This window comes from Neurospora tetraspora (genome assembly GCF_033439725.1).
Source record: "Neurospora tetraspora strain CBS 560.94 chromosome Unknown B0H65scaffold_3, whole genome shotgun sequence".
NCBI lineage: Eukaryota > Fungi > Ascomycota > Sordariomycetes > Sordariales > Sordariaceae > Neurospora > Neurospora tetraspora.
This window is the reverse complement of record NW_026944385.1, coordinates 3821909-3842135: the sequence shown is the minus strand read 5'-3', so window position 1 is coordinate 3842135 and position 20227 is coordinate 3821909. Positions and strand designations below refer to the sequence as shown.

Here is a 20227-nt window from a genome sequence, read left to right as displayed (position 1 = left end):
GTAATGTATACTATAAAGTTAATATCAATTTATAATACTATTTCCCTTTAAAGTGAAGTTAAAAAGTTTCAAGATAAGGCTCCGTCTAACCTAAGCGGAGGCGATAATATCGCGAAGAATTTGTCATAATACGACGGCTTATAATACTATTTGAACTAATGGTTCTAATAAGGGATTTAGGATATTTTCGGTTATTCTATAATTAGTATTTCTTAGTACTTTTATTACTGTCGCTGCCATTGCAATTCCAATTATTATTCGGAAGACAATATCTACGACCAAGGCCGACGGAGGAATATAATGCTGCTTATGGGAGAGACTTCCAAAATCGCCCTCGGAAAATGCCCTTACGAGGAATTAAACCCCTAACCTCCCCACCGTTAAATAGAACATACTATAATAGGCTAGGGTGTATATACTTAATAAGCTAAACCTATAAAAGATGGGACGATGTTCTGCTTGCTAGGCAGAACTCGTAATGTATACTATAAGGCCAATGTCAACTTATGACAGTGTAGTATAGAAAAAATAATAGAATAGGATAAAGTAGTAATATAATTGACGATAGAATATTAAGAATCCCCCCCGTTTATACTTCTTAAAGTATATACCTTTTCATAAACCCGATTCGTAATACCCTATCTTACAATTTATACTAATTTATTGAGCGTAAATAAAAATATTTACCCTTAACGCTAGATAATTAAATTCTCCCTTTCGTACCTACGTATTAAAACCTTATGTTATCTAGTATTATATTGTATATTAAATATATTTAATTAGTTCGCGAAAATTATTTATTTATTCCTATTTAATTTTTCAAATAATTACTTATTATAAATCCTTTTACGTTCGTTATTTTAAAAGTTTTAACCCCTAAAGTTTAGGCGGCCGTTCTTATTATTTTATTCCCTAATTAGAAAAACCCTACTAAAAATACTTACCAGTTAGAATATCTATAATTATATTTTAAACCGGGTATCTTTAACTTATTATTACCCAATTATTAGTAATATAAAAGACAATTCAATCCCCCAATACTATATTTCTAATTATAATTTAAAGAATACCGAATAAATCAAATTGCTAAATATATACTTATCGCTTTTACTGACCAATCGATGGCCGTTTGGATATTATATTTAAATTTACGTTAACTTTATTACGTTATATAATTCGAGGTCGATATTAACTATAGCTTTAAATAATATAAAAATATAAAAAAATTCGACAACTTATTAAAATTGTATTCGTTATGACCATATCGTCGTCTAACCATTCTAAAAAAAATTTCCTATACAATTACCGTTAATTAGGGAATTAATTATTATATTAAAATTTATTAGATTTAATGAAGAGATTCTTAATTAACGTCGAAAAAAGCGGTTTAAAGAAATTAGAATTATAATAGGGATCGGATAATAAAAATAACGATAATAAGAGGGTATATTTTAAATTAGACCGCTTAATGGAATTATATAAGGGGTAATTTCTATAGTCTAATAATATATATTAATTCCGATATATAATTACCCTTTATCCGTCGGATATATATTAATTATAATTATAATAGGTTTAAACGGCGAATTTATAAATAATAATTTAGTTTAGTTTAATAACTTAATATCGGAATTTAAATTAGTTAATTGTAATATTTATTATATTATTATATAATTCGTAATATAAGTAATTACTAATTATATTAATATATTAGCGTAAATATAGGCTTTTGAAAACCTTTTGATTCATATGCTTTAATAAGTATGGAGAATATTGAATAAAACCGTCCGGGATAGAATTACATTGAAAAAACGGCGGGACGACGGAATTATAAATATAATTAAAGATTTAAGAGTAATTATTTGAAAGGGTTTTTACGAATTTGATAAGAGGTTAGTAAATATTTAAAAGATAGTTGAAAATAAGTATAGTGAATTTTTAGGTATTATAAAGAAGGTAACGGACGTAGTGGGCGAGAATATATGAGACTTTCTACGATTAGAATTAAGTTAAGAATTTATCCGATAAAGGATAAATAATTTAGTAATGGGGTTCGAATAATTATCGGTATTTAATTGTAATACTAAATAAATACCTTTTTCATTAAATTATATTTAATTTTGTTTATAGAATTCTGTACTACGTAATTATTCGTCTTTATTTAGCTTTAAAGTTAAAATTAGGATATAAAAGAAGAATTTATTAGCGCTTCGTCCTATTTTTATAAATAATAGTTAGATCCCATCCTTATTATATTATAGTTTAGCTAATTTATTAATAAATTTGTTTAATATTTAAATTTAATACTAAACTTTATTTATATCTATTCGTATATTATAAAATAATAATTGGATCTCATATTCCTACCTATCGGTTAATTGTTATACGTTGATAATAAGTATTTTATATTAAATATTTTTCTTATTTCGTATATATAAATAGAAGTTAGGTATTTAATATTTTCATATAAGGAATTATATTAAATTTAAAGTTTATATATTAGAATTTTCTTTATAAATAAACATTTACCGGTAAATATTTTACTATTTACTATTTTAATATATAGTATTTTAATATATTTAGATTTATGATATATTTTAAAAAAAAAAATTTAAATATAAAAAAAATAATATATAATTCGAATTAGTAGTCTCTTAAAAATGTAACCTATATAAATATTAATTATATTATAGTATTAAATTTTATAATACGATTGCTAACCGGGTTTATATAAAGTTTAGGTAATATTATTTCAAAAAATTAAAGTCGGTGTAAGTAGTTGAACGAATAAAATTAGATTTATCCCAGTCTTATCTAAAATTAATCTATACTATAAATTTTATCCGATATTTTACCCCTCTTAGCAGATACGTATAATACAATGTAGAAAGCGCAATTGCGTATTCGTATTTATTAATTTAATAAGAGGAATAATCGTTACGTTAATTAAAATCTTTTCTTTTTAAAATTTCTTTACTTTAATTCTTTTTCGACTATTTAAATATTTATTAATTTACCCCCGTCTACCCCCCGCTACTCTTCCGAAATTCATCCAAATTAATTAAAAATTTATTAAAAATTTATCTTTTATAATAGTGCCCGTTTATTGTAAATTTATGCCCTTTAACGTATATAAGGAATATTTAAATAACGATTAGAAACCTGCTAAACCCAAAGATAAGGGTAACCGTTAGGCCGTAGTGCCCCCTTTAGAAATTGATAAATATATAAATATTGAAACCAATCGTTAATTTATTCCTAATTTATCCCTAATTTATCCCCGCTAATTATTTTATAAGGTATATATATAATCGCCCCTAATAAGATTTTTGATTGTTAGAAAGAGTTTAAAATTGTAATAGCGCGGATATTTGATAAAGTATCAATGTAAATAATATTTGAAAGTGATTAATCTTAAATTAATAATTAATTTTTAATTTATTTAAATTATATTTACTATTTATAGTAATTTTATTAAATATTTAAAGGGTATTTACGATATTCCTAAGGAGTATTTATTTAACGTTTTAATCGGAGGTATTAAGGTTAAAGTTTATATAGTTACTATTAGTATATAACCTATCCCTAATTGATTTTTAAATAATTTAAAATTAATTACAGATAAATTTAAAATAATAATAATAATCTTATTCACGCTTTGACTATTCTAATCTAGTCCCCTTATTTTAGGCATACGGTCCTTCGTCGTTCAAAGCCGAGCGGAAAAACCGTATATTCACTACAAATACCAGATAAAAACCTCCCGCGTCTTTATATCTAATATCTTCGTTCATTCCAAGCCTTCCCTTCGTCATCCTCCTATAGCCAGCCCTTCCACCCCTACCCTTTCTTTACCGCCCCGGGGACCGTTTATCTTTTTATTCAGGGTAATATTTCAAGGGGAAGGAAGAGGGGACTTACGGATTTCGATCAGCATTCTTAAAGTCTTCTTTCGGCCCAGGGGCCCTAAATTCGAAGCGAGGGCAAGCATTACCTTACTTCCTTAAGGAATTGTATGCTAATTGGGCGGATAGCTATCGTATTACTGGACGGGGTAATTACTTTTCGAGGAGTAGAGAATTCGACCCAAAATCTACCTTCGCGGTGGAGGAGTAGCGGGGCCCCAACGAGGAAGAGATTTTCAAGCGCCAAGTCGCTTTATCCTAGGGTTTTAGACTAGGGAGAGCCCTACAAATTTAGCCACGTGCTTTGGGTGGGGGAGAAATTCCGAGGCCGGTCTTAGGAGAACCCGAAAAACCAAGACCGGATGGAAGAGAGGGGAGCAGGATTCGAACCCACGACCTTTCGGATGAAACCGAAGGAAACCAAGCCTAGATCTTCTCAACTAAGCTATCGCTCTAATAAATTTAAAATAGTATAAAGATTTTATAACTTTTATAACTTCCGGTTAAATTATAACTGTCCTTATCCTTAGTAGGACTTTATAGCCAGTTATTTCTAAGAAACGTAAGGTAGCATTATCGACGAGGAATTAAACCTATTAGATTTATTATTAATTGAGGAGGAAGAGTAATAAGAGGTATATGAGGAGGAATAGTAAGAGGTATAAGAAGAAGAATAATAGGAAGTATAGGAGGAAGAGTAGGAGGAGGTATAAGAGGAGGAATAATAGGAAATATAAGAGGAGGAATAATAGGAAGTATAGGAGGAGGAGTAGTAAGAGGTATAAAAAAAGGAGTAATAGGAGGTATAGGAGAAAGGGAATGAGAAGGAGGTAGATGCGGAGGAAGACGGTCTTATAGAAGTCCCCTTTTGGAAGAACGGTAATATAAGTATCTTGGATCTATTTTTAATAAATTATTAATCTATCCCTAATATATCCTTTAGTTATCTTTAGCTAATTTAATTAATATTTAAATTAGTACCTAATTAATAAAAAAAATGTATAAAAAGCGCGATAATATCGCTTCTTCCGCTAAATTTATTTGTATAGTATATAAAGAGTTTAAATATATTTATAAATTTCACTTTAAATATATCTTTAATAAATTCTTTACTAATTATTAATTTATTATAAGTCTTCCTCCTTACTGTCCTAAATAGGGTAGTAAAGGCCGGAATTACGTTATTTAGTACGAATTCCGCCGCTATCCGGATAAACCTATAGAATTTACTTCTTCTTCGTTTATAATTTAAAATATATCCTAAATATATTATAAATATATTATCGGGCTTTATATTTTTCTACAGGGGAACTTTGTGCGAATAAGTAAAATTATTTCTCTACGGGGGAACTTTAAGCGAGCGAATAGGATTATTTCTCTACGGGGGGACTTTTGTATATACGACCCGGATGAACCTACAAAGCCTAACTTCCTCGTCTACAACTTAAATATATTCTGAATATATTATAAATATATTATCAGACTTTATTCGAACTATTATTAATTTAATATATTGAATTAACTCCGTACGAATACGTATTGCAATAATTGTATTAATCTTTTTCTTTTATAGGTCGGACTAATTTTATATGTAAATACACGGACCATAGGGTTAGGAAGCTTTGGGTATAGGGTCGTGACATCTGACCACTTAGGAGAAGGAGCCGCAGGCAGGGGGAAGGATACCCATGCCCCTGGGAATAATAGTAGCGGCGGACAGGAGAACAAGAAGGAGGAGGGTCTGCCATAGCATTGATAGCGTGGATATAAGAGGAGAGGAGAATCAGCGGGAATGAGCTCACGATTTATGACGATAATATACCCAACTTATGAACATACTTACCTTAAGTTGTTCCTCTATCTCATGACGACTACTTATTGTTCTTGTGTGTAGCAGTGGTTCAGATACCGTAGTATAGACTCGCGAGACCAGAATTCAGGATGCAGGGTTTTATAAAAATGTCCGGCAACCACGAACGTTTTGCTCTCTCTGATGGTGGCCAAAAGTGACTGACAGATTTTACAACCCTGCGTTTTCTGGAGCCGGGAATACCATAAGGTTGAAAAGATAAGAGCTGAGAGGTCGTTTCGTTACTGAATTCCATCTGCCGGAGTTAGTGATCGTTATTTTCTGAAAAAAATAACAAAATTCCCGAAATTATCGAAATTCAGCAAATATCGAAATTCCAAAACGAAAAATACGGCCCGTGCACGTCACCACCAAACTGCCCTCACTCGAAGTGGTATTAACTTCATCGACCTTATTGGCTACCCAAGATAAAGAGGTGTAATGATGTTTAACGAGTTATTTGGGATACGAATCTTTGAAATCGTTTGAACCAAGAAGCTAAAAAACCTGGACCTGTTTGGCCGATGTCTGTATATCTCTGAGCACTTATACCCTTATGTGCGGAAAGCTTGGCGGAAATCATCATATCTTTTCCCTTCAGTTACCTTTCCTTACTTTTCCGTTCCTTACCCTTCCCGTGAAATTCCATCCCTTTACTAGCCGGAGTGCCGTCATCGACAAAGTGTGGCTGACTGATTCCATAAGAGGCAGTGCAAGTGTAAGACAGCCTAGCGAGCCTACACTAGATAGGGCGTGACGCGAGACGAAGGCGTGACCGGAGCGTCGTCCGCATCTGACCTCTCTCTGTCAACAACTTGAACAAGGATGCAACGGACTGGCCGATGCGCCATGGACGATCGTAAACGCTGGGCGAAACATGTGAAAGACTGAAAGAAAGAAAAGGAAGAGCGTTGATTTGATCGCCAACAAAACGGGTTTGTCAACAGCAACAGGGCGGAACACCACGCCGAGCCAAGACGGCCCCACAGAGCCGAAGACGTTGTGGATTGTGGAAAAGTTTTGCTTGGCAAACTTGGCAGAGCTTGGAAACGAATTGGATTAAATGACGGAAGGATCCCATGTTCAATGCTGCTGTTTAGCTGTCGCGATGCCGAGCACCCGTGAACCCTTAAAAGCTTGGGTGTGCAAAGAGGACATGTGACGTCACCGAATTCTTGGAGAAACTCGTCACTCTTGAGAGCGTTGGGGTCATTTGCACAAAAGTGGTTTGAGTCATTTGGGATGGTTGAGCCGGCCGAAGTGCCGATGGAATTCAAGGAAACGACAAGAAAAAAGGGAACGGAAATAAAGGCGGGTTGCGTGCTCATTGTAGCTTCCCGAGCTTCCTTCCTTGGATGTTAAGAGATGTCACGGGAGGGAGCTGAGCTCTCACTGCCCGGCTGGGCTGTGACGAACGGCAGGCGCAGCGGGGTGGGCAAGGAGGGGGACAAGGAAGAGCTGTTATGGGGGGACGGCATTCCATGTGGCTGTCATCCAATCTGAGAAAGCGACCCTGACAGCGACCCGTACAGGGACCCGACGTACAGCCGCGCCTGAAAAACTGTGCAGATATCTGCCCTGCTGATCCCTTTCGTCTCCATCCGTTCAAGTCTTCTTTTTCATATCCGGTCTGATATCTACCTTATATACCCCATCATCCCCGGACCCGGTAACTGTCCTACAACTCCCTCGACTTCCAACTCGTCGTTTACCTTTCCACCAAACAACCAGCTCGGAAGTGCAATTCGAAAAAGACTTGGACTTGGATCGCGGTGGTGGAAAAAGTAACATGGGATTGGCCAACCAAACGAGCACAACAGAACACTCATCCCTACGACGACTGGAGCAGGCTGATTGGACTCGGTGATCTTCCCGCGCAGCAAACATGGCTCCCCCATCTGCCGCAGAGCACTATCTTGAGCAACCCACGTATGATGATCCTCCTGAGAACGGCTCATACGAGAAAAGTCAAAACGAACCTCAAGAACATGACGATAACCCACCAGGTGGATTCGACCCAACTCCACTCCCCGACGCTCCTCCCGGATATACCATCAAAATCACCTTCCACAAGGCCATCAACCTCCCAGTGGCCGATATTCAGACAGTATCCGCCGATCCATACATACATGCCACGCTGACTGCTGATGTCCCGAAGCGACACCCGGAAGACCCTCCTCTCACACGAAGGACGCGGACTATACATCGGAGTCTCGAGCCGGTATGGGAGGAAGACTGGATTGTTGCCAATGTGCCAGCTACAGGATTCGAACTCAAGTGCCGCCTATACGACGAGGACTGGCCAGACCATGATGACCGACTGGGCAATGTTACCATCAGGGTAGATCACCTAGACGAGGACTGGCCGGGATTCGGACTGGATGGCAAGTTCTTCGAAGTCAGGAAGCGTTCGGGCAGCAAACGGGCATATTTCCACAAGGGCATCGAGGCCTTCATGCATGGACTGAAATGGACAACACCTCAGATACACATCAGCGTTAATGTCCTCGGCGTCTCGGACCCCCCTCATGCTCAGATGTGCACTCTGGGTCCTACCTATTGGGTCAAGCACTTCAGTCCCATGATTGGGCGGCTGACCGGTGTGACGGCCGGTGATGAGAGCGATGACAACAGCAAGATGCCACAGAAATACGAGTGCGTTCTTCAAACCCAAGATGGCATAGCATGAAGCAGTTACTGACAGACAGAGAGCAGCTTCCAAGCCAACGAAATCCAACTTGCTGGGCCAGTTCCCCCGAAACTATACCACCGATTCGTTGAGTTCCGCCCCATCATCGGCAAGATGTTTTCGCAAAAAGGTTTCAGGGGCCACGTCCTGAACAAAGTTCTTCACAAGCAACACAGGCGGATCTACAATTACGACTCCAGTACCGAACACGGCATATTCGCAGAATGCAGCAAGGAAGCATCCGTGCAGTTTCTCAAGATGGCGCACTATGCGGAAGGAGGTCGCATCTTCACCTACGTGCTCACCTTGGACGGCTTGCTGCGCTTCACCGAAACTGGCAAGGAGTTCGGTATTGATCTACTGAGCAAGCACACCATGCACTCAGACGTGGCGACGTATATCGCTTGTTCGGGCGAGTTTTTCATCAGACGTATCGCCAAGCACCACAAGCCCCATCACAACAACAACTGCGACAACGGTCTCAGTCACGAGACGCACGACCACCCAGGCGCATCCGAGTCCTCTCGAGACCCGGAAGACTATGAGCTCATCATCGACAACGACAGCGGCACCTACCGGCCAGACAAGTGCGTCCTGCCCGACCTGCAGGCGTTCCTCCAGCGGCAGTTCCCGGGTCTGCACATTCGGGCCTTGGACTGCGGCGACGAGGAGCACCAGAAGGCCAAGAAGGAGCAGCTGGAGATCAAGAAGAAGGAGGGTCCCAAGGTCCGGATGGTGCTGAACCGCAGCCCGAGCTCGAGCAGTTTTAGCTCGGACGACGAGAGTCGCCTGGGAGACCTGGATTCGTTGGATGATGATGCGCCGAGGTACAAGAGCAAGAAGGAGAGGGCGTTCGACATGGTGGAGGATCCGAGCACGTGGAGGAATTGGGTTCCCGGTATGAACAGCGGCGGGCACGGGCACACGGAGCACGCGAGTGGGAGTGGGAATGGGAATGGGAATGCTGAAGGAAGCGGAGTGACCAAGACGGTTTAGGGATCTGTCTCGGCTGTTTTTCGCAAGTGATACCATGATATAAGAGTATGAGTTTGGAGCGGTGATGGATCATGTTTAGTGACGAGTATAATGGAATAGATTCGAAAGAGGGTGGTTATATATCTTTCAGCAACTCATACTGCAGGCCCAAAGGTGCTTAGCTTCTGTTAGCTGGCTGGCTGGGTTTTGCCGTTGGATAGGCGTTTATGGGCTTTGGAGCAAGGCGGACTCGTTGCGTTATGATATACCGAAGAACAACGTTAACCATTACGAAAAGGATTTGTTATTCTGTGAATCCATACCCAGGGCATCAACCTCATTTCTCTCCTCTCGTCCAAGCACAGCCATAAGGCGTACAGCAAGGTACCTTACCCCATGGGTTCGTCTACAGTGACTCCATACCCATCCCATACGGCCCCATTCAGTGGGTCCCGTCAACCGCAAAGACGGAGATGATGCGTAACAACCGCGCAAATGAATGCAGTCATTCCCGTCCTCTCACTGCAGGTCATGACAAGGTTGCCAATCGGAAGGTATCACCTCAGTCGGGCCAAAAAATCAGTACTGTAAGGCAAAGATGATCGAAATGTGAAAAGTGACTGATGGTGAACAGTTACACTGTTGTATCTTGGTACAGTACCGTACAGTAACAGCAACCTGAAGACTTGGAGCGAGATGCAAAGAACACTCGCCAAGCCACCACAGCGGACGCATGGAAGGCCCGAAGCGACACAGTGGAATTGCTCCACGGCCACGGGGGAGTGTCACTCACTGTCAATCACCGTTCGTTGAGCTCATGCAGCTGGCGGGAGCTGCATGCAGGGTGGTCCCGGGCCGCAGACGGAGGACCATCCATCCTACCGCTTTTACTCAGTCGTAAGAGATTTACCAAAGGCGCTAGCTAGGAAGATGAGGGAATCCCATTGGACTGATTCCTCATATGCAGCTAATCCCGCCGTGCATATGCTTCTTTCTCACCAAAACTGCCAGGTTCAGTAAATCTCTTACGACTGGGTAAAAGCGGTACCTCTAGTGCTAGGTGCCGGAATGCTAGAATTGGAGGTGATAGGCAGCTTGGCATGCTGAGGCTACGAATTGCAATGAATGGCTGGATGGAAAGTACGGGATGGATGAGGGAAGGATGGCCGTATGGTAGTGCGCTGGTGGGCTACACTAACAACTTGAAGAGCCCCATTTCCATGCAAGAAATGGTCGTGTTCATCCAGCTTCATGTCTATGCATGCGATTACCCGTTGGTGAGGCTGACAGTTCCTGTCTGTTCCCCAATTCTGCTCTACAGAGTTGGTGCTAAAACTACCGGATAGTCCAAAACCCAACCGGACAGCAAAAATCGGGTACTTTCTATAGGGATTTTCTGTAGCATTTAATTATACAACAACCAATAGTCCAAACATGACCAAAACTTATATATAGGTTTATAAGTAGTTACATAACGTAAATATAATTTTTATTTTGTCTTCCTACCTAAGCTACAAATTCTATTTCCATTTTATTATAAGTACGAAAATTAGGTATTTATACTAAAAATTCTATATAATTCTAAAATGCGTACAACCTTTCTATATATTAGTATTAGTATATAAGCGTATGGCCGCTATATTATAAACCTCAAGTCCTACTTATAACAGGGTTCTAATATTTTTAAAATAATTTTTGAAATTTCGTATAATTATTATTTTAACCATAGTTTTATATAATTAGTCCTAAATAATTTATTGAACCGTACAATATATTAATTCTAGTATATTTAGCCTATTTAAAATATATACTAGTCTTAAAGGCTTATATATAAATTATTTCCACTTTTATTTAACCGTTATTCATAATTATTAATTATTTAATATCGAATTACTTATTTTAATTACCTTAATCGAACTAATTATTTTAGTATTCGATTTATATATTAACCGTGGCTATTAATTTAATTTAAAAGTAATAGAGTTATTTATTTAGTATTCGAATTAACTATATTATTACCTTCTTTAAATTAATTACCTTATTTAAATTAATTATTTCATTATTTTATTTCTTTATTAATTATAATTATTAACTTCGTACGAAGGTAGTTAGTTTGCCTACCCGGCATTCGAATCGATTACCTTATTACTCTATTTAAACTAATTACTTTATTTAAATTAATAACTTTATTATATTATTTAAACTTATTATTTCATTTTATTATTCCTTTATTTATATATTAACCGCAGCTGCCAACTTCGTACTAGGGAGGGGGGCTTGCCTACCTAATACTCGAATCGATTACCTTATTACCCTACTCGAACCGACTACTTTATTCGAACTAATTACTTTATTACCTTATTTAAACTGATTATTTTATTCGAATTAACTATTTTATTACTCTATTTATATTTTAACCGCAACTATTAACTTCGTATAAGGAAACGGGGCTTACCTACCCGTTATTCGAATCGATTACTTTATTACCCTATTCGAACCGATTACTTTATTCGAATTAATTACTTTATTATCCTTATTAAGTTAATTATTTTATTACTTTATTTATATATTAATTGCGGCCGCTAATTTCGTACGGGTAAAAGTAATTTGCCTACCCTAAATTAATTTACTTACCTAGTATTCGAATCGATTATCCTACCCCTAGAATTGTCGAAATCTAACTAAATTAATATAAAGGTACGACGGGAGAGTTGAATTTAGTAATCGTAAATCAATTTTTAAAATTTCCTATACAAATGAATTTTATAGAAATTCGAAGTCGCGATTTAAATAATCGGGCCGTACTTTCCTTAAATTAGCGGTCGCAAAATATATAAGAAGGGAGGGTAAGAGCGACCGGTTAAGGTAGAAACGATTGGCTAAAGTAGGTAAAAACGACTAATTATATATAAGGTCGCTTAGAAGGGTCTTTCAAAGGGGAAAATATTATAAGGCCGCCTAAAAGGCTATATAAAGGACTGCCTAAGGAGACTGTTTAAAGGGGTTATTTAAAGGGTAAAATACTATAAGGCCGCCTAAAGGGACAGCTCAAAAGGGTTATCTAGAGGGTGAAATACTATAAAGCTGCTTAAAGGGCTGCTTAAAGGGCCGCACAAAAGGACCATTTAGAAGAGGATTATTTAAAAGGGTGCTCTTAAAGGGGAAAGTACTATAAGGCCGCCCAAGGGGCCGTATAAGGGGCCGTACAAGGGGTCGCTCAAACGGGTCGCTCAAAAAGGTACGTACTATAAATCCGGCTAAAAGGGACCGCCCAAGGGGTCGCCGACGGATTTAATTATTTAAATAAATTAAAATCTCTATAGGAAAGCTACTTAGATATTCCTAGGTACTCTTTCGTAGGGCTAGGAATAAATTTAAATAATAATAAAATTAACTCATATTAAATAGCTTCCGTACAGCTCCCGTATAGAGGTTGTAATCTATATTAATAGGCTTATATACTAATAAATCTAATTTCCTCCCTTAAGCTCTTTTTCTACTAGGAAACTGCTAGGACTTTACCTTAGCACCTCCAAGCGGGATATTATCTTCAATTCTAAATCTTAGGTATAGCAATACATAAATTATTGAAACCCTCTACTTAGTACTTTTGTAAATACTAGGCGTAAGGGGAAAATATTAAGCTCGATAAGAAAACTAATTTAGACTATAAATAAATAATAATATAATAATACCGCAATTTCCTCTTCCACTTTCGGGTAGTAAGAATATCCCTATTAAATAATTTACTAATTTAGCAGCGGTAGGTTTAATCTATACAATAATACTTTAATTTAATTTATTAGCTAGCCTAAATAGGAAATTTTAGGGACGGATTTTGGGGACGGATTATTTAGGGACGGATTATTTGGGGACGGATTATTTGGAGACGGATTATTCTACCTTATTCTTAATTATAATATAGGGATATTCGAGGGTATAAATATCTAATAAATAGAAGTAAAATTCTAAGATTTATTAAAAACTAACTATTATAAAAGTATTTACTAAAAATATTTTTATTAATTAAAAGTGGGAATAACTGTAATTAAATTATATTGCGGGAAATATTAAACTTAATAAATAAAATAAGCTTCCGGCCTATCGATTTAGAGTGTAAAAAATAATTATATTAGTCCGATGGGGAAAATAAATGATAATTTACAAAGGAAACCTTAATCTCAATTTATTTAGTAATATAGCGTATAATTACCCTACAATCTACTAGGGAATTAATACTATATATATACTCTCCTTTAACCCTAGTTAAACTTTATTTAATTAATAATTTAAAAAGAGCTATTTAATATTAGAGAATACCCTATAAGTATTAATAGTTAGCCTATTAATTTAGAATATAGTTAATAGTTATACTAATCCAACGAAAGGAACGTAGGGGCGGAAAAAAGACTATTATTAATTAAAATAAATAATTATTTTAGGGATTTCAATCCCAGCTTAATTAACGAATAAAGCTAGGAATATAATATTTAATTTAATTAAAGACCGGCTATCCCAAACCCGGGTCTATCGATAAGTAGGGTAAGAATTGAGAAAATTAAAGATCCTACTAAATAAGCTTCTAAATATCCTAATTTATCTTATTATTTTAGTTAATATTTATATTTCTAAAATAAACTTTTAACTTTTATTTTTATATATACTACGCTACTAGGTTTTTCCTCGTACGATCTTTTCCCAAATAATAGTAGTTTCTTAACGGAAGGCGCATCCTAATCTCTATATTATACTTTAAGGAATTCCGAACCCCGGAGAGCGTAGGAAGGTAATTCCCTTATATTAGGCTAGCGGCTTACGAGTTACTATTTAAAGGTATAGGGAAGAAAGCCTATTAGTATATTATTAACCAAATTTAATTCTTATTACTATATTATTTACCTTATTTATCTTATTATTTCTATTATTTCTATTACTATTCTTTTTGTTATTAGGTAATTAATTAGTAGCGCTTCTTTAGAAACTAGAATATAAAATTCAAACCTTTTTATTAAGCTTTCTTTCTAATCTATTACTTATTATATTATTTACTTTAATCCTAACTATTTTATATCCTTACTTTTATTCCTTATTCTAATTAATTAGTATTAGCTATCCCTTAATTACTATATCCTCCAAAATATTAAATATAATCCTTAATCTCTTCTGTATTAGTTAGGAAATTTATTCTTCTTATTATTATTCTTCTTATTATTATTCTTCGTATTATTATTCATCTTATTACTATTTTTCTTATTACTATTCTTCTTATTACTATTCTTCTTATTATTATTCTTCTTATTATTATTATTTTTATTACTATTCTTACTCTATACCGCTAGAATTACTAAATAATATAATCCTTACCCTCTTTTCTACCCAATTAATAATAAAAGTAGAAGATTCTCCTCTACTATCTTCTTTATTTTTATAGTTTCGATCTTTCCGCTTCTTAGGGTTATAAATTAGGTTAAACCGACTATAATCTAAAATAATTACTATAAAACCAATACTATCGTCGTCGGATTCTTCGCTAATATCTCCCCTTATATTAAAAAAGAATTCACCCTTTTACTACCTTCCCCATTACTTTTATCCTTACTACTACTACAAAAAAAATATTACCTCTATTACTATCTTTGCCACCTTTATTATTTATACCGTTTTTATTAACTTTGTAATAATTAGTAAAATTATTAAGTAGTTTTACTATAGACTTTAGGACCCGTATCCGTTTTTCCGTATTTTTGAAAAATAAAAACTATTTGCCCTCTTTAGGCTTTTTTCGAGGATTTAAAAGTAAAAAATTATTCGGAATACCCTTAATTTCGAAATATTATTCGAAAGTTAGTTAAATTATTCTACTGTATTTTCCTATTACTTTATTCTCTTTTATCTTCCTATAAACCTTGTAATTTTCCTTTAAAGGTTTTAGTACTAATTTTTATATTTTTATTACAACTCAATATTATTTTCTCCGTTCCTTTTCCTCTTATTCTTCTTCAAACTTATTGTTTATTTCCCGGATCCGTAGGATAAATATATTATTGATTATATTACCAAATAGCTTCACGATCCTTCTAATAGAAGTTTTTTTAACTATATGAATAAAATGGCTATTCTTATCCTTAATAAACCTATTTATAAAATTTTTATATAAAGAGCCTTTATAAAAACAGGCTTTCAAATTACTAAATTACTCTAATACATCCTCAATAAATTAATTAGACTTTTAAAAAGCTTTATTAATTTTGGGAATAAACTTCTTTAATAACTTTATAATCTCTACAATTTTAATCTAACGCTCTAAATTAAATTATATCTTAAGTTATTTAAAAGTATACGTTTTTTATATCTCTTATTAAAATTTATTTAGGATTATATCGGGTTTAATAGGCTAAAGCCTTATATTTTTAAAGCTTTATATAATATAGCCCTTAGAAAAAATATTTCCGAATATCCTCTAAAGAAATAATTAGTATATAATTAGTAAAAGATTTAATGTAGTATTTATATTAAAAGACCGCATAAAATCAGTACAATCAAATTAGAATTCACTTTACTAAATATAATCCCGTAATATAACTTAATATATATATTTAAAGTATTGAAAGACGCCTATATCTATAGGTTATAAGAAATAAAAAGAATAGGGGGAAAGAAAAATAATGATAATATTAAAAGTATAGTAATAATTAAATAAATAAATATTGTAGTAAATAGAGAAAGAATTAAAAAGAAAATCAAACATAATTTACTACCTATTTATTCCCAGAGAGTATCTTTATCGAAGGTTATAACCCGCTTTTATTCTAGGTTAATTCCAAACCACTTTTTAAAGTCCAAATTATAGCGCTTAATTATAGCGTAGCGGATCTAAGAATAACAATTAAAATAGTAAATCCAATCTAGTATAATTTTAACGTTATTAAACGCTAAATTAAAGACGTTAAATTTTATATCCCTATTAAAATCTTTAATATACTCCTAATTAGCAGTTAACTATTTCTTAAAAATATTATACGTTAGAATAGCTTTGCCGGTAGCGCTTTTAAAATTTATTAAAGTTATCGATTCGTAGTTAGTAGGGTCGTTAATTTTAGGCTAAAAAAATTAAAATATTAATATAAATAATAGAAATTATAAAATTAAATATTTACTAACCTTCTTCTTCTTCTCCGTCTTTTCCGCTAGAATCTCGTAATTATCATTAAATATACCGATATAGCAACCTATTTCATTAACGTTCCAAAAACCAAAAGTTTTAATATAAAACTTTTTTATAATTTCAATAAATCTTTTAAAAAATTCAATAATAAACTTCAACTACATTTTAATAAACATTCTATTTACCTCTATAAATTTGAATTTAGTTAGTTCAAACTAAAGATAATCAACTTTCCACCTTATATAGAAATATTTATTAACTAACTTTGTAAGAGGGTTCCTACTAGCCCGTAACTTATTAATTACAGTTATTAATAAATCTTTAATTACTAAACTATTAAATTTAATAAACTAATAATATAATCTTCTAATACGCAATCTTCTACTTCTATAAACGTAGTAAGACGGCTACCGCGGCGCCTTCTATTAGGCCTAATATCATAGGGCTAGAGCCCAGGAGTTAAGTTTGGCTAATGCCAAGCTGTGTCCTACATTATCAATAGAGAGCCTACTTTATCGATAGTGAGCCTGCCTTATCGATAGGAATACAAGCCTTCTGGTTGGCTAGACCCGTATAACTGCCTGGCCTATACGCTCTAAGCGACCTATATAAAACCTTCTTTTGATTACACCCTTTTAATATGATCTTCATTTTCCTCTTTATTAAATATAGTATTTCACCTCTATACGACTATTCGCTATATAATATTTTTATAGACCTATTATATTATATTTAACCCTCTTTTTAAACACTCTATACTTTGCCTATACGCCCAAAGAGTTTCCCTCTTATTACTTTAATTTTTCGTAATATCCTTTCTATATTATTTTTATCTCCTTTAATAATACTGTCGTTCTCATTCTTTAACGGTAATTTCTCGCCGTCGCTTTTGTCCCTTAGCGATAATACCCCTCCCTCTATTTCTTTCGCGCCTATATTATTACTTTCTCGCTAGTATATTAAAAAAACCTCGCGCTCGCTTCGTTTGATTTCGTTCGCTCGTTTACAATTAATTCCAATTAAAATTACTACCTAAACCCCCGTCCCTCTTAATAGTAATACTAATTTTCTCCCTAAAATCCCTACGTAAATAAATTTGCTACTTATAATATAAGCTATCCGTTTACCTTTTTATATACTATTTTAAATAGTAATACTTTCTTTTAGTTTTTATTTCCGTTAAGTAAGCCCGGTTAAAAACGCTAACGATCCTTCGATATTAACGTCGTTAAGAAAGCTCTAAATTCTATTTAAATAAGGAAATAAAAGAGGAGAGAGGATAACAGTAATAGTAATTTTAGTCCGAAGAGTAATATTAATTTTATAAAAATAAAATTAATTTATTTCGACTCAGTAGGGGCTTAAACGGTTACGATAATAATAATTTAAAAAGAGGAGGAATTTAATTAAATAGCAGTCTTTATTAATAAAATTAATAGGAGACGCTTTAATAAAATTATAATAGAAAGAGTATTAATTAAAGATTTAAAAGGAGGGATTTTTAATAATTAGGAAAGGTAAGGTAAGGTTATAACGTAGGAAACGCTAATTTATTTACTTTCGTCGTTAATAATATAAGAAGTCTTTAAACCGTTACCCCTTTACGCGTAGCTAATAGGAAGTTAGTATTTATTATAATATGTAATTATAAAAGGGTAGTAGATATTATATTTTGTAGGTATAAAAATTATTAAAGTCGTTCCTTAGCGAGGGAATTATATTAAAGTATAATTATAATAGTAATAATAATTACTATTAGTAGGAGAAATAGAATAATATAAAATACTAAATAATTACTTTAATATTAATTATTATATAGTAAATAGATTTTTATTTTAATAGAAGAGGGCCGTTAGATTAGGTAAAGTATAAATATATTCCCTAATTTAATTTTAGTTCCTATATACTAAGGAAGTAACTTTATAAGGGTAAGTGCCTAGTAAGGTACCGCTGACTCGGGTAGTAAGTAAGTAGTTATATAGCGTTTATTTAAGGGTTTAAAGAGGGGATTCCTAAATTTTCTAATATTATTAATTTCTTCCCCGTTTAGATAGGTATTTGGTAAGGAGCAGTTATTAATAGATTTCATTACCTTTATATAATTAATTAATACTTTGTACAGTAGACTACCTTTTTTAAGGGGGAGTAGGGGGGTAATATTATAGGGCTAGAGCCCAAGGGTTAAGCTTGGCTAATACCAAACCGTATCCTACATTATCAATAGGGAGTTTGCTTTATTGATAGGGAGCCTACCTTATCAATAGGGATACGAGCCTTCTAATTAGCTAGACCTGTATAATTGCTTGGCCCGTACGCTCTAAGCGACTTACACAAAACCTTCTTTTGATTGCACCCTTCTGGTGTAGTCTTCCTTTTCCTCTTTGTTAAATATAGCATTTCAACCTTATACGACTGCTCGCTGTGCAATACTCTCGCAGACCCGTTACACCTAATTAAAAACCGAGAAAAATAATTCTTAATTATAACTTATAGACTATAGTAACTAACTTAGGACTTGGATACGCTAAATTTAGCAACAATATCACAGATAGATAGCCGTTTTAATAAGATACTATTATTATTATTATTATTATTATTATTATTATTATTATTATTATTATTATTATTATTATTATTATTATTATTATTATTATTATTATTATTATTATTATTATTATTATTATTATTATTATTATTATTATTATTATTATTATTATTATTATTATTATTATTATTATTATTATTATTATTATTATTATTATTATTATTATTATTATTATTATTATTATTATTATTATTATTATTCGGGGAAGAAATAATAATACGGGTTTAGCTTCAGGTAAATCGCTTATTAGAAGTCTAACGTTGAATTTATTATACGTATTAAGCTTAAAGCCTCTTATCCTCTTATTATTAATTATAATAACGTTATTTCCGATTAAATTACCGAATAGCCTTTTTAATTAGAAGTTCATCGTATTCGCTATCCCTAATTTTAATATTAGAACCGATATTAATATCGGCGTTACTATCAGCGTTAGTAGGGATATCGGTAGAGGTATTAATAAAGTAGTCGTAGCGGAGGAAGTTAGAATTAAGTTATTAAATATTAGAATTTAATTAAGGACTACTTAAATTTTCTTTATCCTCTTTATTTATATCCTCCCCGAGGTCCGAATTATTAAGGTATAATATTATAATTAGTATTAATACATTCGCCAAGTAAAAAACTACTAAATAAAAGTAAAACTTTAGTAATCGGAACCTATTCGGTAGAGTTATAGCGTTTTAAAATTAATAAGAAACGCTATAACCTTAAAAGGGTAGGTTTGGTTTAGGGAGTTATAGTGAAATAGTTATTATAGTAATAAGTATACAAATTAGTGTAGCGGATTAGCGAAGAAAAGAGGAAGAGAATGATAGTTCAATTATTTTTTTTAGTCAAGTATTAATTTATTTATATTGTTGCAAAGTTGGAAGGTAGGGTTTTGCCCTATTTGGGTTGCATTTTTGCTGTTCGGTTGGGTTTTGGACTGTCCGGTGGTTTTGGCACCAACTCTGTAGAGCAGAATTGGGGAACAGACAGGAACTGTCAGCCTCACCAACGGGTATGACGAAAGAACTCTACGTCAATACTTTACGTC

General features: G+C 33.7%; 2 protein-coding genes across 2 annotated transcripts; one reads left to right on the top strand and one right to left on the bottom strand.

The window, feature by feature from the left end:
* Positions 1-6247: 6247 nt before the first annotated feature.
* B0H65DRAFT_171050 (uncharacterized protein) lies at positions 6248-7361 on the bottom strand. Its single transcript, XM_062821376.1, has one exon. It carries the CDS (start codon positions 7080-7082, stop codon positions 6492-6494), a length of 591 nt encoding a protein of 196 aa, XP_062683367.1. The 5' UTR covers positions 7083-7361; the 3' UTR covers positions 6248-6491.
* B0H65DRAFT_171051 (uncharacterized protein) lies at positions 7362-9730 on the top strand. The gene is made up of 2 exons (XM_062821377.1): positions 7362-8409; positions 8470-9730. Exons 1-2 carry the CDS (start codon positions 7640-7642, stop codon positions 9437-9439), a joined length of 1740 nt encoding a protein of 579 aa, XP_062683366.1. The 5' UTR covers positions 7362-7639; the 3' UTR covers positions 9440-9730.
* The last annotated feature ends 10497 nt before the right edge of the window (positions 9731-20227 follow it).